General features: G+C 45.0%; 1 protein-coding gene across 1 annotated transcript in view; it reads left to right on the forward strand.

Annotated features, from left to right (window-relative positions):
• Window positions 1–5199: 5199 nt before the first annotated feature.
• Window positions 5200–24674, forward strand: part of usp43b (ubiquitin specific peptidase 43b) — a 54175-nt gene continuing 34700 nt past the window's right edge. Inside the window, exons 1-2 of the mRNA XM_076086678.1 lie at window positions 5200–5826; window positions 12020–12166. Coding sequence (XP_075942793.1) covers window positions 5200–5826; window positions 12020–12166 — 774 coding nt within the window. The remainder of the gene's footprint in view (window positions 5827–12019; window positions 12167–24674) is intronic.

Raw genomic sequence — 24674 nt, forward strand, 5'->3', positions numbered from 1 at the left:
AGATTAAAGGCATTGACAAGGAATGTGTTATTGCCAGCTCAGATGGGGCCTGCATAATCTGGGACCTGGTGGAAGCCAGAACTCGCCCACTCAACCCCTTCTGTTTCTTTTCTGCTGAAACTGATTCACATCACAGCAATGGAAAAGTCAGTTAAGTTCTGATGAAGGCGAACGTCTTGTTAAATCTTCCAAAACTTTTGAAGAACATCATATTTAGTCAGGGCTGTAAAAAATACATGAAGCAGTATTGATTTCCTCCTGTCACAGTCTGTCTGTGTGGAGTCAGGTGGTCCAGGATTACACTGATCAGCACTGTCTGCTACTCCTCCCAGACACACGGCAGGTCATCATTATGAGGCAGCTACCTGCAGCTGAAAGGTGAAGCCAATAATGAAGTGTCTTAAACCTACCATTCTTTCTAATGGCCAGCAGGGGGCGACTCCTCTGGTTGTATAGAAGTCTATGAGAAAATGACTCTACTTCTCTCTTGATTTATTACCTCAGTAAACATTGTGAACATGAGTTTATGTCTCAATCTCTAGTTTCAAGTCTTCTTCAACACAGCATGATGTTCATTTAGTGAATTATGGTCCATTTAGAGTCAAACAGACCATAAAGCAGAGTATGCTTTAGGGCGGGGCTACCTTGTGATTGACAGGTCACTACCAGGTGTTGTCTGGTCTGGGAGTTTTTCTAAGTTTTCGTCTTACAACTTTAACCCTTTCAGTGCTTTTTTAGTTCATGAAAGTTTTTTTTTGATTGCCTAAAATGTTGTCATTGAACAAATTGCATGTGTACAATTACACAAACTGACAATAACAAACGGCAAAATACATACATTGAAACTTACATACCGGGGGGGGCTTTGTTGCCTAAATATGTCCGTGTTCTGTTGTACTTAGTTCCACCCTCTCGTGTAACTTCTGGTTGCAAAAAGAAACAAGACGTCCACTTCTTATATACAGTCTATGGTCATTATTAGTGAAAGAAACAAAGCTTTTTCAGAACATAAATCAAAAGAAACTTCTAAACTTTAATTGTGCTGTATTACATGTAAGTTTTGATGTACTAAATCCGCAAAACACGAGTGATGTACATACTGAATGCTCTTGCATCTGGTCATGTTTAACTGTAGCACAGCAGTGTGTGACAGAGCTAGTGCATTGTTCTTTTAGTTAAGGGAGCGCTTGTTCCTGGAGCAGACGGCATATATGACTCAGACGACCAGATGGTCTCTTTTGCCTGCTTCATCTTTGGGAATGACATTTCCTTCTTTAAAGAGAAGAGCGTCTCCATTTATAGGCACACTTAGATATTAGGCCAGCACGGAGCAACGCCGATCTAATTATGTGTGCTGCAGCACTCTGAAGGAAATGCAGCGTGCTATCTATTTTGTTTATATTATTATAAGTCTGAGTTGGTACCAAATTAATGTTCAAAGAGTTGGTCTTTTGTATGAGATGTTCCCTCACATCAAAGACAATAGAATATAGGCCACACATGTCTTTACGATGGTGCACCTCCCTTCTCATAGTGAGAGAATCATAATTGCATGTGATATGGAATTAGATGTTGGTGGGAGAACTCATCCGCGCAAGAAGAATATTAAAAAGTACTTGACTTTAAAAAAGAAAAATGCAAAATAGCTCTAAAAATAGCATCAAATCCAAGCTGATAGCGAGGCCAAAATAAAAAGGAGACAACTGCCAAACCCAGAGGAGGTTACTGCTTAGCTACGAACTCTCAAACATGCACAGCGCTGCTGTATACGAGAGATGGCAGCAGCTCAGAGGTGCCCTGGGGTCATTATTGCAGAATTTAAAAAGTTGTATGTTTCATCAAGTCCTGGGAGTGGAAAGATTGAAATACTCCAGTTGATGGCTTTGTAGTAGTTTCGTAACAACTACCTTCTGCTGTCAATGTGAAAAACTCCATAGGCACATTTATACAGCTTGGGTTTGCTCAAGTCCTTAACAATGTGGATTTAAGCCGAAGAGGAGGATCAATTTAAAGAGAGTTGACCCAACGCATGTGAGAGGAGTTTAACTATGTAGTTCCTGCTGGATGAGTGGAGCCTTACGTTGTGTTTGGGCTCATTGTTTCAGAGTGAGATGGTCTTTGTCCGGTGCTGGAGGTATCTACATGAATCTATCACACAGAATGTGATGCTACAGAAGTCCCAGGAACTGTAGATATCACACGGCTTAAAGCAGGTATGACTTGCTGCTCCCCATCGACACTGTTGCTTAAATGTGAAACCTATTTCATGGAAGATCGACTTGATTATAGTTTGCATCTGCTGTGTTGGCTCACATGAACAGGTGGCGTGTTTGCTACATGGTGTGGGAGAGAGATTATTGTTTGCCTACTCGTCTTGGAGGCAGATGATGTCGGTAGGGTTTTCGGGAGGCTTTGCGTGCTCTGCTGTGTGCACTCATGGCAGTTTCTAGCTCTCAGCTTAAAATATTTCACAAGTATTCTTGACTTTCCTCCTTGAAATTGAGCCTGCTGGTTGTCCTCTGTACCATCATCAGCACCGCTCTGAAGGGAAGCAGAGTAGGAGGCTCCTCTTCTTGGCTCAGACTTATGAAGGTATATTTGTGTCTTTATTACACAAACAAAATAAAATGTTTCGAAAGCTAATTTCTCGCACTGCAATCAAAAATCAAGTTTGTAAGTGAAAATATATAAACTGAGAATAATTTATTTGTTAGTTTTGCTTATGAAACTAGAATTATTGGCTGCAAAAATAAAACCTTTGCTTTCAAAAAAAAAACTTTTTATGTACCAAGTATAATACTGACAAGAATATAATATTGTTTATCAGACATGATTGAAAATGTAATTTCTCCGAGTGTTGGTGTTTAAAGTACTCGCCCTGTACTCTGGGTTTAGGATCAGAAAGGGGTTTAATCTTAGCTTTTAACAGGAGATCCTGTAAATTCTTGTTTTTCCTGAATGCAGCAATAATGCTATAGTTTTGTAATGTTGAGGTTCCTGTAATGCGTTTGTGAACTTTCCTCTTACTTTCTCTGATCAGTTCAACAGTTGACGGGGAAAATGTAGTCACAAATGGAAGGTTACAAGCTACTACTGTAGGTTTAGTTTACTGAAATGACCTTCTGCATTTTCTAAGAAAAGTCCTAGAGTATCCTCTGCTGGTCAAAGCTCGAAACAACACTCTGACTGCCCAATTAAAATCCTCCTGTTCAGTGCAGATTCTGTGAAACCTCAACAATTGTGACTCAATCAGGCCTGCATAGGTGTGTTTTGGGTGGAAACTAGTTTTGTAGAGCAGAGCGTGGGTGTCTGTCTCTTTAAAGAACACTTTAATGGCTAGTGTGGGGGTCTCATGGAACCTGTCGTTCTTAAAAGTGGTGGTGTCCAGGAAGTCAACAGAGGTCAAACTGCTGGTGGATTTTAGCTTGATTGATTCACTGTGATTATTGAGAGTGTTCAGAAAGATGTCAAAATCCTCTCTCGTGTGAGGCCACGCCCCCCAGATATCATCTAAAAACCTGTAATAGTACAGGGGCTTCTTAGGACACAAATATACCTTCATAAGACTCTCTCTTCAGGTCGCATTAGCAGCGAGGAGGAGGGTCAGTCGTAATGCTTATGCTCACTGCTGCCAAAAGAAAAATCTGCACTTCTTCAGTGTTGGTTAGACAGCCCTGTGTGATAGACGTATCTGAGCAGAGGAGATAAGCCGTGCCGCTCTCCTATACTTCATAACCCAGGAATGATAGTAGTAATCCAGGACACTGTAACCTGCGATAAACGCCTTCCAAGGCTTAGCTAATGAATTTCCTCTGGAGGCTGCTGGGTCACACACATTCACAGATATATGCTCTCTTCTTTCCTTTTTTTAAATTCTTAATTGGCAGAAGTCAGCACATTAGACCAGTGATTCCTTACCATCATGTCCCCCGGGGAGTTACCAGAGTATCAGAAAAATAGAAAGAAATGATGCTTGATTTAAAGGCCTATGAAAGTTTTTCTATGAAACAGTTAGTTACACTTCAAGTACAGTTTTGAGGTATATGTTTACTTTAGTTTCTCAATGTTTTTGCTTTATGCTTCACAATTTTCAGAGGGATGTATTGCACTTTTTAATCCGCTATGTTTATTTGACAGTTATAGCTGCTTTATTCAGACTAAGAATTGAAAAAAATCTCATTAAATGCAATGAACTGTTAAAGATTGAATAAGTGTCTTTTAGCCATTTTTGCTTGTGACCCAGTGTCAACTGGGGCCCCTCGTCTCATTTCAGATGTCTGTGAGTTGTTAGTAGATCCACCAAGGAGACATTTCCCCTCTGAACCTGTGAGATGGTTTCATTTAAATAACTGTTTTGAGGAACAAAGAGGAATAAAAATCCAATGTTTCACAACAAAGATTCGAGGAAATTCCAGAAATGTTTAATTTGAGTTGCAGGACTTCTGTTATTCCTCGTTAATCATCTCACGACCCCTCAGATTTATCCGGTGACCCTTTGAAAGGGGCCCGACTGAACTACCTAACCGTACATAATGTAGTTAAACCAGCTCCCCCTCAGTTACACGTTACATAATGGATGACTCATTATTAACAATCGAATAATCTCAGATATAATTAAATAGGGGTCAAGGGGACATTTCTACTCTTGATACTTTGAAGTACATTCTGCTCATACTTAGATGGTATTATAGAGTATTTTACACCATGGCATTGATACTTTTAGTGAAGTAAATGATTTGAGAGGGCTACTTTTCCCTCCACTAATGGAAAGTAAACAATTTCCGTGTCAGACCGGTGACCACAGTGTACACTGCTCTCTTATCTCCTCCATGTGCATGGAAGTGGGAGGGGGCAGGCGCACAATCACAAGCCTTTTCCCAGGCGAAGTTGGGAGCGATGGGAGGGGAGCGCTCAGTGCTGCAGCTGGACGGCGGAGCGGCTCGTGTGGTGCCGGGCATGACGAGATGCTGCTCGCGGTGTCGGGAGTAATAATGAACGCCTTCAGTAAGTGCTGGGGATGGATGAGGGAGGTTTACCGGCAGCGCAGGGCGGAATAACAGTGAGCCGTTGTGCCTCCAGGCTCCGCGATGGTGTCACCATTGCTATCCGGACAGGGGACGCTGGCAGAGAAGTGACACACCGGCGTTGGAATTTACACAACTGTCAGTCTCCGCGGTAGACGCGCGAGGGAGTAGAGACATGGAGAAACAGAGCAGAGTCAAGGAGGAAATGCCGACATCGAAGGAGGAGAAGCGCAAAGAGAAGAAGCCCAAATCGGGGAAGCTCTTCCGAAGGAAGTCGTTGAAGTCAGTGGGGAGTTTCATGAACAGAATCATCAAAACTTTGGGCACTTTGACCCACTTTGGAGACGCGGACGCGCGGGACGCGGAGGACGACGACGGGGGGTTTCGGAATGGCGCATCTTGCACCCTCAGCGCCGGCTCGGGAACCGTCAGAGACGACGCACATGTGACTTGGGATCGCGCGGTGAAGAACACCTCGAGCACGTCTTCCTCCCTGTGCACCGGCAGAGACAAACTGCTGCACCAATTCGCAGAGAAAATCCCAGGTGTCCTGGGGCTGAAGAACCACGGGAACACCTGCTTCATGAACGCCGTGGTCCAGTGTCTGAGCAACACGGACCTGCTCGCAGAGTACCTGGGGCTGGAGCGGTACAAGCTGGACCTGAGTCAGACCAGAATGAACGGGGTGGTGAAAGGTGATGAGATGCGGCTCGCCAAGGGAGAAGTCACGGCGCAGTTGGCATCGCTCGTCAGGGCTCTGTGGACTCTGGAGTACACCCCACAGCTGTCTGTGGACTTTAAGGTACCCAGTGTGCACCACATCAACCTCAACACACAGTCTACAGGTGGACATGAGCTAAGTGATGAGAGTACTTAGTAACACTGAGAAGGTTCAGTGATGAAAAGAGCCGGTGATATTAAAAAGATGAGGGCAGTTTTAGTGGTTATCATAAACTAAACACGTACTCTCACATTATACGTCCCTCTCTACCTTAAGTGCAGAGTAAGCTCACTGTTTAGTCAAACATGGGATGCACACAGTATGCCATCAACACCACTATGAAGTGCACAGAGTAGCACTAACAAATAAGAGGTGTCCTTCTCTTTAATTGCCAATAGCGATAATTGCAAGCCGACGGTGCTTTGCTCTGTGACTTCAGTGTTTTCCTGCTAAATGATAACGAGGCTGCTGTCTCAGGGTCAGCTGGTGTCTTCTTCCACCACTTAAAAATACGGTACACCCTGCTGGCATCGTTTCATGAACAACCCCAGTAGGTGTGCAATGACTTTAACTTAATCATCACTTCCTCGTTGCGCTCCTGTGCAGCACTAACTAGTGTTTTATTTCCTCTCACAGCATGGCCAGCGAAGTATTGCAGTGTTTATTTAGAGGTGCGGTGGCTCAGGAAAGATCCACTGGAACACTTCCCACTTAATAATCTTCAGGGGCTGTACAGTCCTATCAGGAGACCCTCAGGCTCTCCTTCTCTGCCCCCCTGGGGTTACAGTAAGGGGGGGGGGGGGGGGGGGGGGGGGGGAGTCGTGTTTTATCTGCCTGCAGCTCTTTGCTCTGGATTTCTTTGAGCCATAGTTCAAGGCAAGAAGTAGATAATATGGAGCAGCGAACAAAAAAACTCCACAATGGATCTATTCTTGGAAACGTTAATTACCCTGTAAGAAACCGGCACGAGTATGGCTGGAATATCCTGACTAGGGTTGGGTATCGTTTGGGTTTTTTCCGATACCGGTGCTAAAACGATACTTTTAAAACGTACCGGTGCCTAAACGGTGCCTGAACCGATACTTTTTTCTTCAAATTGAACAATATATTAACTGTTTAAAGTATACTATAAATATAAATAAATACAAAACACTTGGCTTCAAACTACAGCTTCAAACTTTTTAACTTCAAACTATGAACAATATATTAACAGTTTACAGTATACTTAAATAAATATAAATAAATACAAAACACACACACACTCTGTACACACACTTACAGCTTCAAACTTATTTTGCAGAAATATGAGCATATTTGCCGTTTGACAGATCTCGGTCTCGTTTTTTTTTTTTTTTTTTTTAATAAATCATGGCCGAAGCTTCGCCAGAATGATGGAGGGGTTTGTTTCTAAGCGCGCGCGGCTCGTCCGGTTGTAATAATACTATGAGTGAGGAGCGGAGGACCGAGGCTGCCAGGACGGAGTCATCAGAGTAGTGTAAAAAAAGTATTTCAATCGGCTCAGGCACCGAAAGGAAGCACCGAAATCTGCGCTGCGTTTCGGTCCGGTAGATACCGGTCGTATAGGAACCGGTGCCATATTGGCACCGGGTTTCGGTACCCAACCCTAATCCTGACCCGAGCTGTGTTCAGGCACCTCCATGTCTTTCCTCACACTTCAATATGGTGTAAAGAGGAAGCCAACCTCAGAGCCAACTAAGTAGTTTTGCTGCATGGGAAATTCAATCAGAATCAATTTTGATATTGATTCTTTTTGTTTCTCCTTTGCTCTCCCGTCTGTTGTGGTCTCTGGAAGACTCTCCTGTCAACCAGAACCCTTACTGCCAATAACTGCCAATAACTCCCAAAACCTCATGAGACTCGGATACGTTCAGGACAACAATCAGAGGGAACAACATGGAAACAACTTGCCAAGATAAAAGGATAGATTCAAAGAAAAACTCTAAACCTTCCCCCTTGTGTGTGATTAGATGTTTCCTGTGTCAAAGCGCGCGCAAACACACACACACACACACATCGCTGTGCGTCTTGGCTGTGGTTTGTGAACGTAGGAGGTCCATACTTCATACAGCTCAGGCCTTCTGAAATTGCCTGTTGAGTAATACCACAGCTGCCTGGAGGGAGGCATTATAAAATAATCAGATAGCTCCAAGTCTTGTGTCTGAGAGGCAAACTTAGCTCCCAGTCGCAGGAACTCCCGACAGCATACATCACTTATAAACAATCCTCCAAAACAGAATGTTTTTTACTTTGAAAGCTGAATCTCTTGTTGTTGTAAGTTGATTATCCCGGTTTGCAGGCCTCTGAATGTCAGGTGTTTTGTCGGGAAAGGTTCAGGTAAAGCAGCCAGATTAAAGGACTCACTATAGTACCCCTCTTCACATCACATGGTATTTGATAAGAAATGATAACACTGTGCACTGCGTTTATTTAACATTTGACATGAATGATGGTGTTCATGTGCACCTCCTCTGTAGAAGTGGAATCGTCTTTGATCAAAAGTTCTTCAAAGTTAATGAAGCAGCAATGGCCTCCTCGCAGCTCAGTTGGCTGCAGAGTCCCAGTCGGGAGGAAAAACAAAACAACAAAGTGCGGCAGAATGCCTGGCACTGCGCCACATCCCAGCACCACCTGTATTGTGGGACAAGAGCGGTGGAAGGATGGAGGCTGCTTACACAAGTGTTCACTAAAGATTAGGTATCGCTGTGCTGCTTTGCGTCCGGAGCTTCCACGTCGCAGTCGGAGGGTTTGCGTTTCTTCAAACCTGGTAGCAGATGTGATCTTTTGATCTGGACAGTTCCTGTGCGTTTTATGCATTCCCCCCCCCCCCCCCGCTGCCAGGACGGTGTGTTTGCACAGAGAGGCCTGGACAGAGACGAAGCCTGAAACTCAAACAGTTACCCAACAGCCAATTTATCAGTTTCCATAGCACGAGAGGCCTGAGAACAGAAGGGAGTCAGGCTGAGCTGAGCAGGAATGCCATCCTCCCTTCAGCGCATACTGATGGCCCTATTTAGGAAGCTAAATGTGTGTTGTGACGACAGCGGGTCTTGCTCGCAGGTATGTGTCAATATTTGCCGTCTCCATGTTGATTTTGAATGATTATCTATGTCGCTGGTTGCAGTCGGTCAGACGGCTCACAGAAGATGTGGAGGAGAGCAGCGACTCCTGACCAGGAGTACTTTACTGTTGACACGGCTACGTGGAAACATTGTGGAGTAGCTCCGTTGATTTGATTAAAAAACAGATAAATGTGTTAAAAAGTGTTGCTGGAGAAGACCGACTGGAACAGAGTTAATCGTGCAAAACATTTCCGCCACTCGTCGTGGTCGACAAACACTGAGTGAATAAGCTACCGGCACGAAGTATTGGGAAAGTTACTTTAGAAATGTAACGGGCTACACATTACTAGTTACCCTGTTAACGATGTAATAAGTAATGTAACTTTATAAATGTTTTAAACTGGGCAATACATTTGAAAAGTCCTAATAGCGTAAACCTAAATCAGGCAGGGTTACCCTCACAGTACTCGACACTGATGATACTGTCAAGCTTTTATTAAAAGTGATGAATGAATGAATGTTATATTCTACATACTAGCTTTTTATTCAGATGCAACCCCGTTTTGTAATCACCAGCATTGTGATTAGTAATTCATTGAATTCTGTATGTTTTCTTCAGCATCTGTAATTGACTATAAATGCTGTTGTTTGTTCCTGTAATCCTGGCCGGTGACACAGAGGAGAGGCACTGCTTTGCATTTTGTGGTCCGCTTTCTGCAAAACACCAGAATCTTGCCCTCAGTTTGAAAAGTTCAACTTTCATGTGCTCACAAGTTGGATGAATGGTGTAAATTGAACAGTTCATGTAGTTATCTAAAGTAAGGGATAGACAGTTGAAATACTTATAAAGGAACAGATAAATGGTTTGAAATATATAACATTAGCTAAATGATGGAGAGGAAAGAGTGTTTTCTTATTTTGTCTTTATCTGTTAGTTCGATGATTACACACATTACAAACTGGCCAGTGGCCATTATGCCAGAGAGAGCAATAAAGAACACGACACTTTCCACAACCTCAATTATATCGCGGAGACAATTGCCACCTTCAAAAGGCCGGAGGTAATTACTGTTATTACTTTGCTGCACAACAGCTTTGGGTTAGTGCGAGTCCACGGCTCTCATGGCTAATAGCAGAGCATGTCTGCAAAGTAATCCTGAATGTTTCCAGGGAATGTATTTAAAAAGGATCTGCTGCGCTATGTTGAGTCTTCTCCAGTCAGTCGGATGTGTTGTAATGTTAAGTATGACAGAATATTAACTATATACTTGTGTGTGAAAATACATCCACAACATCTGGACAATACACACACTTAAGGCTGTAAGTATCTTATTCCTAAGATCCGAGCAGACAAAGACTTCCCTGAATCAGAGATGTGTCGTCCATAAGAGTGAAAAGTGAAAATATTAGTGCACACTGTCCATCTGTCCATCTGGCTCTTGATGTAATAACAACATTGCAGCAGACAGAGACACACAGCTGTCCAGGTGTGTTGGCTAATCAAGGAGCTCTATGTTTGTTGACCTTTTTGTATTTTATGGCCAGTTTATCTTAAAGTGACTGTGAGGATCCAGTGTTGGATTGCATCACTCATCACTTTTTCACTTTGAGATCCATGAGGCAAAGCAAGTTTCACTTTCAGGACCCCTCTTTGCAACCAGAAGTGATATGAGAGGGTGGAGCTAAGTACAGCCGAACCCTGAATAGGACATTTTCAGGCGACCAAATATTTAATCAACGTTAATGAACTCAAAACACACTGTGAAAGGGTTAAAGTTCTAAGATGAAAACACGGACAACTCCCAGACCGGGCAACGCCGTGGTAGCAACCTGTCAATCACAAGGTAGCCCCGCCCTAAAGCATACCCTGCTTTATGGTCTGTTTTACTCTAATTGGACTATAATGTACGAAATGAACATCATGCTGTATTGAAGAAGACTTGAAACTAGAGATTGAGACATAAACTCATGTTTACAATGTTTACTGAGGTAATAAATCAATGAGAAGTAGAGTCATTTTCTCATAGACTTCTATGCAACCAGACTATCGCCCCCTGATGGACAGTAGAAAGAATGCAGGTTTCAGACGGACTCCATCTGGTCTTACTCTCCTCGTGCTGAACGTCACTCTTTTAAAAAATTATTTCAATGAAGAGTCGACCGATCGGCTCTATCTTGTTTTCAAACAACTGCAGCTTTGTATCTCGCTGTACACGCTTTGCTCCGGGACACTCCAGTGCTGGCTGTTGAAGGAGCAAAGAGTGTTTGAATTCAGTATCTCTTCAGTGACTGCCCTCTGACTTTATCATCAGACGTTGCTACATCACGTTATGGTGTAACGGCTATAAGAGGCATGTCACATATTAGTGGATTATGAAGCGATGATTACAGTCTGCTGCTCCCTCTGCTATAATCTCTCATCACTGCCTTTGCTTCTGCCAGCTGCGGTTCATGCAGCTAATTCCTGCCTAATTGAGTCGGGTGCCATTCACGTCTGAAGTGACATTATACTGCGCGTGAGCTAAAGCAGTCCTCACCCCACTTTTAAGAGGAATGCTATTCACACGTCTTTTTCCATGTCACATATTTTCGGAAATTTAGATTCTCCAGAAGAAAAAGGAGGAAGGCGATGCGGTTATGACTGTAAAACTTTCATTAACAAGCATGTTTTCTGTCGACAAAGGCATATTTTACAAACCCCAAAATGTGAAATGACGCTGCATCCGTCAAAGGGTGAGCCAGGTGGAGACGAGGGAAGCGTGAAGAGCTTCGGTGCAAATTTGCAATTCAGGGATTCCTCTGATCAGCGCTCCGTGCAGAAGGCCGGCGTAGCGCTGCCCAACGAACACAGACAAGCTGTCAAAACCAGTAAACATGGGGTGCTTGAGATTCACATTTCTTCTTAGAGAATTCTTTAGAAAGGATATCTTAGCAAGCCTATTTCATTTGGCTTCTCCAGGTGGCCCCTACAGCCTCAACTCTAACAAGCTGTCACATTATACGAACCTATTAAATTGCCTCTGCTTTAATTTTTCTATTGTATTGTAGACTATCTGGATAGGAACAATATATTCAGATTTCAGAAGGTTTCTCTGTAAAGTGGCACTTTACTTCACTTATAAAGTACCTAATGTCATAATTATAATTATGTAGCTGATTGACTCATTCACCACGTGTGCCTCTCTCCTCTCCAGACTATAGTGTCCAAGTACGGATCGCAGTTTCGTGGTAACTCCCAGCACGACGCCCTGGAGTTCCTCCTGTGGCTGCTGGACCGCGTCCATGAAGACGTCAATCAGGCCTCCCACAATAACAACAACAGGACCAAAGCCCCCGGAAAGGTAAGAATGGTAATCACATATGTAATGTAGTAGCAGTTAACATGAGAATGCGCCCTTTATAGTAACATTTCATACTGAGCGTTCACACTGCATGCTTAGTCGATGAACTAACACGTGGCTCATTATGATTAAATACATGAATTAATGCATTATATATATCATGAACTCTTGCGGCATGATGTATAGCGAAGCCATGTTTCATGTGATTACACAACATCTGATGAATCATCATTTTATGAATGTTAATTCACACATTAATTAACGTGACAGGTGGGTGTGCATTTTACCTGCTGCTGCTGCATGAAGCTTTCTAAATGTTTTCAGATGTCCCCCCCCCAGTGGTCCATATAACTACGAGTCCATGTTTTTGGTGTTTATCATCAAGCTAGCAAGTCTACCCTCACTGATAAGGCTCTCCGGAAGTCTTTTGATAACTCCACAGACGGCATCATCACAGTTGACTCTCTAGAGTTTTACCTCCAGGTGTCAAAATGAGTTCCGCAGAGCAGCTTTCAAACCAGCGTGGCGATCTCAGCTGTGCATCCTTGCTCTGTGTCTGATGCGTTGCCTGCGGACCAGCGTGGCGATTTTTGGTGTTTGATGTCCTCCCAGCACGGCTCCTCCTTGAGGTAGGCCTGCAGGCGCCGTGCATCCTGGTCCTCCTTGAATGGAACTGTGAGCCGCTCTGCTGTGAGCCTTTACAGCAGAGTTTTCCATGTATTAAATACATGTTTTTACTTTGGAATTAGACATCCCTCTTTTTTGTGTAGTTTTAGCACGGGCTGATAACCAGTGGCATAATTTATGAGGAGCGCCACACTTGCTGTTGGTGAGTCATTGCAAATACATCGACTCAAACTCGGTGCCCTTTGTTTCCGGAGGCACTGACTGCAATAAGTCATTCTGTTGTTTCATCATTATGGGATCGGGAGATCCAGAGATCAGGAAGTCTTACACCCCCAAGGCTATATATTGTATAATTTAAGATAGAACACCACTTTTTCTGTGGAATTGTTTTACGACCGACATGTAACCTTTTCTTGCACTACTTTTATTTTTATATTCAATTATAAGAAGAAAATTATGTTTTTTCCTTGAGAGGAACAGGAATGCACTGTCAGCACTCTACATCATCATAAAGCCGAGGTCATATTGAAAGTTATGGCGAGTATAGAAGGAGTGAGTCCAGCTCCTTTTCTCTGGCTGAAGTGTGACATTCGCTCCTCCAATGAGGCAGTGAGACAAATGCAGTGATGGTGAGAGGAACATCCCTCGATATGATGATGTCAGCATCATGATTAAACTTAACTCTTCAGAAGTAACAATCCTGTCCCTGATTGGATGGAAGTGGACATGATAAACATGTTTGATGTCACTGATAACTAACTGGAACATAAAGTGGAGATGACATCAGCTGGTGCCAATGAAGCTGAAGTTGGTCAGCTCCTTTTCTAAGATAACAAGCACCAGCGGAGGCAGGCTGAGGTGACCTTGCTCAGTAGTTTGTTCTGGAACTAAACGGGGACTGTGAGTCCTGTATCCATGGTGACTTGATTGTCTACTCTGCAAGCAGTAGCGTCTTCGTGGCAACATTCGTTAACTGGTCCAAATGGCACTTTTGGCCCGCCGCCTAGAGTTGACAATTCTTGTCCAAAGTCTGCTGTGCACTGGAACAATCGAATCAATACCCGAGGCCTGTCCAACAGGTCCGCTACATCAATGCAGTTGTCTAAATGAACAACTTAATTTGCTCTTTAGAGACTTGTAGTGGTAAAAGCAAAAAAGGCAATGTCAGAAACAAGCAAATCAATAACAGTTCTAACACGTGTCAGGTTGCAAATGGAAAAGGCCAAAAGGGTGAAGAACTCTATTCCTTTAGCCCTGCTGGCAGCATGGCTCTGCAGCAATGCAGAATGCTGAACTATGGAGCAAATCTCTCCGTGAATGATCAGCCTTTGTTGGTCATAAGCTTTGGGCAGTAACCAAAATAATGAGATTGCAGATACAAGCAGAGTATGCAAAGTATCTATGTGGAAGTCTTTCACAGTCATGAAATGCATTGAAGCAACAGATTGTGTCTTTCTTAATTAATCAGTCCGAAATAAGCTGGAGGAGCTTTGTATGAAGACTTCAACAGCAGCATGAGCCTCTAATGTAAAGTCGATGATTAGTTCATTCCCTTGTTCATCTTTGTGCCATTTTGTTGGACTGTGGAAACCTCTGACGTCTTTATTTTGGGATGATTTTAGAAGGATACGATGCTGTAATGGAAGAGTCTGCATATGAATACATATCCCTCGCAGTGTGAGAGGGAGAGAAGCAGCACTATGGCCTCTGTCCAGAGCAGACACTCTCTTGTGTGACAGTTGTCTCTTATGTTTGTCCAGGCCCTCCGCCATCAGCCAGTGTGGGCTCTTTGAGGTTGTCATGGATTCCTGGTTTTATCAGTGAGGGAAACATGCGGCCAGATCAGTATCAGAAATGGGAGGGAAGTAATTATCCGCATCATCCCTTTGGTCGACTCTCACACACTGTGCCTCTGCAAGAATGTACAGTGAAGCTGTGGTATGCAGTGTGCACTGCTCCACCTACAAAAGGAGCTTTGTGAGGGGCAGCGAGGGGCCTCACTGAGGGCAGGAGACGGGTAGCTGCAAGACAAGTGTCTGAATCGCACTCCTCTTAAACTCTAAAGAAACCATTCGGGATCTTTTTTTTTTTTGCACCGTGATTTGTTTGTTTGTTTGTTTGTTGCTTCACCTCCGTGTTAAGCTGCTCTGCTGCTGGAGCTGTGGTGGTGCTGGCAGAGTCGTCCGGGGTCACAGCCGGGCTTCAGGGAGGCGTCGGGGCCCATTTACCAGTCCATGCACGTTCCCGCTCGCAGCCAAGGAGTCGGCGAGCTCCATCCTCTTCTGCTGCCAAACCAGGAGTCTGAGGGCCGATACTAATTGTTTGTATGCATGTGCTGGTAGTTACCACCTAGCACAGGAGAGCCAGAGCCCGGAGAGAAACAAGTTAGGAAGAGGGTAACTCCCTTCACTTCCCCTCTCCATCCACAGCCCTCTTGGGTTGTAGTCGCAACCACCGAGTGTCAAGAGTAGTTGGCGCCGAAGTATTTTCTTATTTGTAATGGAGGGTGACAGATCACAATCCTGCTCTCACACACACACACACACACACACACACACACACACACACACACACACACAGTCTTTTAGCGTCGACTCCCCGTGGCTTTGACTTATGTGGCGCACATTCTCTCTCGGTTTGTTGATTGTTTATCGCTTAGGAAACACAGTGTGACGCTCGCGCTGTCTCCGCTATATGAATGTGTTTCTTTGTAAGTTGCAGGAAGAAAGAGACACTTGTTGTGCAGCCCTGGTACAGAGAAGGAGAGGTGAGACTACGTTCTAAGTAAGCAGTATTGACAGCCAGAGAGAGACGGGGAGACAGAGAGAGAAATGACTTCTTTGATTCTACATGACAAACATTCCTGTAGAAACACTAGAGCAGAGCTATTCGATTCACATTCAGCGAGGTCCAGTGAGAGAGAACTTCCTCACGCAAAGGTCCCGAACATCACAATAATGTTATAATGTCATAAGTAGCGCTATGATTTAGTCCCATATGTATTAAAGTAGACTAACAGTTGTATTAACGTCCGTATGTCAACAACTGACTGTCGAATCAAATAAGGAAAGTTCAACTGAATAATATCTCAACAATATTTATTGTCAGTTTTCAAATTGAACTGAATTATAAATAATAAATGCTCTAATAATAAATACATGTTCTTAGAGAGATTACCAACAGACTGAAGTGCACTAAACTGATCATAATCAGGAGTAATGCACGAGGGAAGAATACGGTGTCATACGGTGTCTTCCATTATGGATTATTTAAAGTGTTCACAATCGAAAAAGTTGGATTTGAAATGAAGGTAAATTAGCTATTTGAGCAATACATTTAATAAACATAACTTGGATTATAACAACAAGCTAATGACTCCACTCAAAAGTCAAGGTGCTGTGACTCTGAGGACATAAATTAGATGAAGCTGAACAGGCAGATCCATCACTTACTGTAATAGTCTAAGACCAATGTTTGTTTTATCGGCTGTAGCTTTTAACAGCTGTTAACCAGGAAGCATAAAATAGGTTACCCCAATCTCTGACTTAGCTTAAAACAAATAAAAGGAATATACCTCAGCCAGATGATCCCTGTGAGAGCTGTTTGTTGGCTGTATCTAACCGTCCATGTTGCTGGAAGCAGCTGCTCAGATTGGCCAGATGTCTCAGAGACGCACAAATATTCTCTTGCTGATAATACCAGCCCAGGGAGTCCCCAAATACTTTCCACCTTTTTTTAAATTGGCTTTGCACCCAAAGGCCGATTGGAAGGCCACTTAGAAAGCACACGACTTTTGTTTTACATGCGCTCCATTGTCTGAGTTGCAGCTTCTTGCCTGCAGGGATTGAGCAGCTGCTTGCTTGTTCTGTTGAAGCTGCTAGTCTGGCATTAGCATAAACCTCTGCATAGCTACCCCCCCCCCTCAGACAGCTGTCAGATAACAACTTGGTGGGATCTTCACTGAATTACTTCATTAAGGGAGTCACAACACGTACCAACTGACAAGTTGTCTTGCTCTCAGCTCTGCCACCTTCCTGATAGGGGTAGATAAGCCTGGTCCTCGTCCTGCTACGCATTAACAGCACAGCAATCACAATGTGACTCCTCCTTGTTTATCAGTCGTGCCCTTCCTCTGCCCGGAGATTTGATTTGTACCATGCGGGTGGTTGTGTCCTGATATTAGACACACATCCAGACAGTGACCCAGACGCTGTACCAAGGTTTCTAACGTGCTTTCTCTTCCCTTATTCTGGCAGCACATGCCCATAACTGCACCTGTAAACCCTGTGTGTGTGTGTGTGTGTGTGTGTGTGTGTGTGTGTGTGTGTGTGTGTGTGTGTGTGTGTGTGGTCAGTGCTGCACCCCTCTCTCGTCAGGGCTCAATACGACTGGTTCTGTTGTGATCCTTGTGTTTTCTGCTCTGTGTGTGTGTGTGTGTGTGTGTGTGTGTTTCCTCTCCGCTCTGCCTTTGATTCTGTCTGGCCTGTCAAGCTGAAATGGCTTCCTGTGGTTCAGAGGCACCCAGCTGGAAAAGCAGCTTGGAGGGAAGGGTCCGAGTACGACCACTCTGCGTTTGAGGTCCTCTCTCACCTCCGACCCAGATCACTGTCGATCGGCTAAGCACCCGACAGACGCTGAGAAGGGAGTTGTCTGTGTGTTCATCTCAGTGTAGTCAGTATCTCTCTATCAGACACTGGATTCGAGGCCCGGCTCGCTTCCTGAAACAGGGAGCTGGTTTTATTGGCTTGGGGTTGCTCACTGTGGCACAGACACAATTAAGCTGCAACCCTCTATCTGTTCTGTAAGCCAGTGGTGAGGCATCGTGTTGTCTGGAGCAGTAAAAAGACCTTTCTATAAACCGCACTGGGGCTCTGCAGGGATCCCAGAAAACATTGTGTCATTAAGTTGTGGAGAGCTTTGGAATTAAAGGAAACAAAATTACCATCTGCTTTTGTGGGATGTTGACTTCTCAGAGAAGCTACATGAGTGTAATTACTTAACGAGTTAAAGATTCTGCAGTTAAAAGTTTAAATCAGCGCCGCACAAAGCTTTTTAAGAGTCGGTGTTTGAACTCCCAGAGATTAGTCTTCAGACGTGCTCTGCCTGAGGAGCAGAATGAAGCTCTTCATCTTGTTTTGCAGAGGAAAAAAAAAAAAGTTCAATCAGCAGACTGATTTGTTGTTTAATATAAAGAAATCCGCTCACACACACACAAATGATTCCCCGCCCTGCTGGGTCTGATTGGCAGACAGCACCGACCCCGGCAATTTGAGCGATTCAGATTTGCTGAGTGGGGTCTTTTCCAGAGAGCGTGTCGATTGAATTGCCTGAAACCGTGCTGACTGGAATGATTCAAACAGTTGTTGATAGAAATGATTGAAGCAGGGAGGCGGGCCTTTCACGCCAAGTCCAGTTCTAATGTGTCATCTCGACCCGAGAAGATGAATCGATTTTTTTTTTTTAAAGCAATAATTATCAATCCGGCCTCATCAACAAATGCAAGTTTAGAGAAAGCGCTTTGACTCGATACCAGTAGCAAAGTTTGTGTTCCTGCATTATTATGCCTTTGATGTATCTAAGTCTATCGCTGTATGTGAGCATATTTATTGTTGATTGTAAGGGTCATTAAGACTCCTTGGCAGGTACCAGAGGCTCCTGTGTGTCTCTGCTGATGAATGTGTGCAGTGTTTTCCTCCTCGTCTGCGTCGCCACGGTCCTCAGCGGCAGCCGCAGAAGCAGGAGGGCGATAATAAACCTCATCAGCTCAGGAGGCCGACCCGCCTTCATTAGAATTAATTTCCCCCTCAGCTTCTCCTGCTGCTCTCTTGAAGGTGGGATAAATCTTCTTCAGAGACGTCTCCCAAAGCCGTATTCACCAGTAAAATGTGCCAGCGCTACATTAGTTTTCAACGACTTTTCTTCCAAGTTTGTTCTTTTTTAAGAGAAGCTGTTTGAACAGTGTGTGTCTGTGTTTTAATGCAGGGATGCGGCCGAGAGGCAGATAAACATGGCATCAGTGAGCAGTGATTGGCTCCACTGGATCTGTTAAAATGTTGGAAGACGTTATTGTAGAGCTCAAAGATATAGCTAATAAGAAGCTAGATTTATGAACAACATTGTGCTCTAGTGAGTAATTTAAATATAAACACTTTGGTTTGGACAAAAAAACAAGCGGTTAACATACGAGGTCCGTGTTTTAAGACGAGTCAGGTGGGTCGCTGACATCGCTGCAGACCCCTCACATTGAGGACAGTCGCGCCGGGAGCACGGGGCCCCGAGACACCCTTCATCCTGGGTGTTTCCAAGCTGAACTAGAGCCGGTTGTAGAGCAGGGCCACGGAGACAATGCGCCAAGCGAGGGCCAGCCGGCACCGGGGAGAAGTCACATGTGGGGAACAGCCGTCCCCTGACCCGCCGGGTTTGATCCTCCAGGCAGCCCCATCCCATTGAGAAGAATTCAAATGTTTTCTGTTCAGTATGTAAAACTGGCCGCATCTGACTATGTTGATGTAGTCAAAATCATCACCGAAACTCATGCCAATGGACGTTCTGCCAGATATGTGGGGAAAAAAAACAAGGAAGGAATAATCAGATCTTGATATTGAACAGCCAAATCCGATTGAGAAAGTTGTGATTTGGGTACAGCCCTAGATTAATGAACACGCTGCTTCTCGACTGAAGCCAAAGTGTAATGTTGATGCCATAGTGGCCCGGTTGTTCCCCGGTTGCTCACATCCAAAATGAAAAGGTTTCACTGTTTTTTGTTTTATCTGGCTTCATTTGTTGTCCTGCAAAGCTCTGAACCCTCATCACTGAGAACTATTTCACCCCGATACAGACTGTGATTCTTCCCAAGCCGAGGCTATTGGCCGAGGACAGTCGCTCAAACTCACAGTAATACCTGTGAGTGGGTTAGAGCCTCCATTCCATTATCATGTCAACTGCGCCGTTCGTCCGTCCCATTCTCGTGACTCTTTGACTCAAGGATGAACTGATGAGACTTTGGTTCCTCTGTGACCTCCGCGAACAGGATGAAAGGATGACACTTTGAACAAACATGGATGAGAACTGCAACTTGAGAAAAGACAATTTGGCATTAATACAGTAGAAAAGGTCAGATTATTTGGGTGGTTAGCAAAGGACTTTAGGTCATTTCAACGTCACATTCAGTCGTCGCTCGGCCCATCTCCTGCTTTCAAAATGTGACTCATTCACGTCACACCCCAAACAAAAACATGTTTGCAATGTTCGTTCACTTTCTCTGTGAGGTTGCTTGTTAAACCACACTGTCAGTCAGACAGTGTGTTGACAGTGCATCGAGACATTTTAAGCCACAGGAACAGAGCCTCCCTCTCCTCCCCATCTCTGCTTCCTCTTGTGTTTGTTCCTGTCACCGCGTCTGTCTGATCCATCACAGTCTCCCCACTCTGTCTCTTTCCCTTCTCGTGTTGAAATTAATTTAGAGGCCTGTGCTCTCTCGTCATTAGGTTCTTGCTCCCAGACGAGCGGCATACAGCCTCTGCCTCCACATTGTCTTTCTCTTTGCACGTCTCCCCTCCAGAGAGCAGGATTCAAGGTTGTGACTGGCCCAACATGATAAACAGGACGCAACAGCCACCAGTATACCAGTACAGACCCGTCATTTTCATTTTTACAGGCACTTCAGACTTCAGATTTTCAAACCAATACATTTGTTGTTCGACCTTGTCTTTTTAGAGAAGCAGCATGCCAATTATGAAAGCACAAAAATAAATGATTGGAAGATTAGTAAGGACTATGGCTGTACAACAAGGCAGCGTTGGTGGTTTGACTCCACTTTACCACCAAGCGTCTCTAAGCGAGACACTGAACCCCAAATTGTAAATTGGAACACATTCCATCACAGTTAAGACACGTAAGAACCCAAAATGTCAACTTTATGGTAACTTGTGGACAAGACAGAGGATCACCGGAGTCGGTAGGATTCGTCTTCTGGGGAACATGAATGTCTGTACAAAATGTCATAGCATCCGCCCAACAGTCATTGATGTATTTCAGTCTGGTCTGAAGTGGTGGGAAGACGGTCTGACATTGCCGTCCATGGAGTCGCGACCGCCGGCATCGGCTAAAAACTGCTCGTGTAGCGATTCAGTGAGGCGGCTTTAGAAACTGAAACATTTCAAGGACGGTCTTAAAAGTGAACCCAACGCGACCTCGTCTGCTCGGCAACTCACTGTTGCTCTGTTAACAAACTTGACCCTCTATTGATGACTTTGGGAGAGATGACTCATGTTGTTATGCCGTAGCCTGGCACAGGGAGGCCAGAGGACAGGATCCACGGAGCCAGAAGGGAATCTGGTTTCATCGCCTGCTCACAGAGAATCAGCCAGATGGTTGCGGATGGTGATGTAATGCCAAAGTAATTCTTCTACCGCGGTGGAAATATATAAAGCAAAATGAAAGATCTGACGGCATTATAGAGATGAACGCTGCATACTTTACAGCTTCTGTACACGCAGCAGTCGTTCAGCTACAACCCCGAGTTCAGTTTGAGTCCATGCGCCCAATGTCTGGGGCACTTTGCGTGTCCATACAAAACAGCACCCCCACCCGGAGTGATCGCCCGCGGGGAATAATGGGCCAGAGGGTCGGAGAGAAAAAGCATTCCATCGTCCGTATCACCGGGGCTATTTATAGAGAGGTCCGCACACAACAGGAGGCGCTGTTGAAGGAGACTGTCCATTATTTATCAACGCTCCGTATGTCAGCTGTGTGGACTACTTTGACTTTCAGTTACACACAGAGTCTGCACACCTGGCCCACATCTCCTAGTCTCTCTGTTACGACCACCACGGGGGATTTAGGTGCTGTTGGGTCGTGTTCTCAATCACTCCGCTATAGTGCTTTCTTCAGCAGCTGCACATGTCCATCCCTATGTGTTTCCACAGCTTGTTTAAATTATTCACATCAGGGCCATTACTTGCCCCCCACACCCCCTCCATTTACGATCTGTTTCCCCCACTTCCCTGAAAACCCATCAGGACGAGACAGGTGGTCTGTGAGGATGGGGGGGGGGGGGGGGGGGGGGCACATTTCCTGGATTTCCACCACAGTGAAGTGAGAGTGCCCCGAGTTCCTCTACAGCAGGTCTACTCACCGAGATAAAACCGCTCGCAGACACATTTTTTGGGGTGAATAATTGAAAGCCTCCCCCGATGGGACGGAGCGTGCCGTTAATCTGTGTGATTTTTCTGGGGGCTTTGATGCTGAAGTGCAGATGACCACCAGGAGTCAACAGCGCTGGATTTAACAGACGTGGTTGTGAGCTGCTCATCTGTGTTTGCATCCTCACGGCTGACATGGGTGATGAGTAGATGCAGTGCTGTTTCCATGGCTGCCAAATGTCTTTTTTAAAACATTGGTCTCACTGTGGGTACTCGTGTTCATATTCCCTTTCATGAAAAGAATCCATATACCTGTATTTTGAGGAGGAAGCCATCTTTGTCAATAAGAAAAGCATCAATTCCCTGTCACGTCAGCTGGTACAGTTGATTGTTTGGATGACGCTCTTGAGCCAGCTGTCTGATTCTCAGCAGCGAGCTGCACAACAGTGTGCTCCTCGTGTGTAGCTGTAAACGACCCCAGGCGGTGAACTCCGGCCTCCCGCTGACACCCGGCTCCAGCCCACCACTCGGTCGCATGCCGTATCTCTGTCATTTATCTAAATCCCACAAATCAATTACAGCACGTGGAGGTGCCGGTGTGTGAGGGATTTGAGTTTTCATTTTCTCCTTGCTCCTCGGGCACCCGGCCCTCCTGGCGTTGAGGCTTACGGATTAAGCGGAGGTAGACAATTCTCTGGCTTTGCATATCTTGGATATTAGCGGTTGCACATTTTTCAGGCTTTGTATTTCTCCGTGTTACCTTTTCCGACATGAGTTGCCGTGGTTCGTCCGTCCAATAATGCGGATCTGTTTTCCCTTTTAGGATATTTTCTCTGCTCAGCCATTAAACGTTAGCCCTGAGCAACAACTTCTGCCGCCAACGAGACATTGAAGAAGAGTTTGTGGTGTGCGTCTCTGCCTATAGACTTAGACACTTCGCCTTCTTCAGGAGGCTGCAGTCATTCATTCGCGGTTGTTATCTAAACGTAAACACATCCGTCGTGTCTGTCTGATGGACCCATGACACACAGAGCTCTCCAGTGTCCCGCCAGTTTGAGAGAAGGGGGCGGAGTTGACCTCTCGTTTAGGAAATATTGCTCGTTTATGCTCTTGTTTTCCGCATGGCGGAGTAACACAAGCAGCAGGGAAGGAGGGCCCACTTGGCTCTAGTGAGTGCAAGCACGGTGACGGAGATTAATGACGGCAAAGTGTTTGATTAGATGCTGTGTCATTTACAACGTTGTGGAATGCTGTAGTTAAACCCACTCGCCGTGCTCCCACAGTTAAAGCCCGACCCGTTTGTTTCCCTCTCTGTCTGCTCTTATGGTTTTTTTTAGTTTGGTTTGTCATTTTACCGTCTACGACCGCACACTTCCCCCATGACTGATGCTGCTCACGACAACGCCTCACGCTCATCTTTCTCTAAAATGGTTATCTTTGTTTATTTCAAATAAAACACATTTATTGTCACTTTAGCTCGGCTCGTCTTCCCTCATTGTTACGATACTTTGAGCGAGTTTGTGACAAGTTGGAAAGAAGAAAAGAAGCTGTCTACATCACAGCTACCCACAAGTCCCAGAGGGGAACCATCACTGCTACAAGAGCTCCGACTCATCACAAAGCGGCTAAAATTCTGGGATAATGAGGGAAGACGAGCTAAGTTTGAGTGCCAATAAATAAACCACAAAAAGCTACGGCTATGTGTGCACTGTACAGTAGGTATTAGAAGAACGCTGGTGTGTAATGGTACAAAATGAAACGTCACACCCGATGCTTTTCCCATTTCCCTCTCCCTCATGGTAGCAGTCTATACCGGTCAGACCCGACTCTAAAAATAACATCTCAGATCCGTTGTCTGCCTGCTAAGTCGCGTGTTTTATCAGCTCAAAGTTGGCATATTTTTCTGACAACCAATTTCAAAGATAGCATCTCCATTTCAATTTGGTTTTGCGTTCTGGCCATGATCATTTAGATGATGCAGGCTTCATCAGATGTCTGTGTGCATGTAACGTGCTTCACTTTCTCACTGCGCTTAAATGTCCACTTCCTCCACAGCTGCTGTCAACACACGGCCGACACCTCGCAGTCTCTTGACATGTCAGAGCCGGCCATGGGTTTCACAGAAGTGATAAGGCCTCCATGTTGCTTTGTTATCTCCACATAGTGATAAGCAATGGAATCCGTTCCCAAGTATGTGAAGGGAAAAGAGGGGGAGTGAAGTGCAGAGCCTGATGATGGGCATTAGATTAAAAATACAGAAAAGCTTGGCACTCCTAACATCTGAAGGAATTTTTAACGCTATACCTTGCATGTTTTATCTGAAGCAGCGACACGATGATCATCTGGGTTTGGACAGTTTCAGCGTTTTGTGGGAGAGAACCCCTGCAATCCATGCAAAGGGGGAGAGAGGGGGGTAGACGTTTGCCATTGTGCGAGCCTGTTGGAGCGCGGTGCAGCAGGAAGGTCAGCTTTCAGTCTCGCGCTCGGCCTTTGCGAAGCTCAAATGCTCTCAGAAGAATAGACTCCGGATTTGAAGCGGTGGTGAACTGAAAAGGACCCTCCTGTCTCTCTGCCTGTCTCTGCCTCACACTGATTTCTCAGACGCACACACACACACACACACACACATGGCCTCCACTTCCCTCTCCATTTTAGAAATTCTAAACCTCCTTTCAGCTCCGTTTGTGAGCGGAGGTCATGGTCGAGCTGCCAGCCTGGGAACGGTGGCAGCCAGTACG

Source organism: Anarhichas minor, unplaced genomic scaffold (assembly GCF_050575085.1).
Source record: "Anarhichas minor isolate MPS153535 unplaced genomic scaffold, ASM5057508v1 ptg000007l, whole genome shotgun sequence".
NCBI classification, from domain to species: Eukaryota; Metazoa; Chordata; class Actinopteri; order Perciformes; family Anarhichadidae; genus Anarhichas; species Anarhichas minor.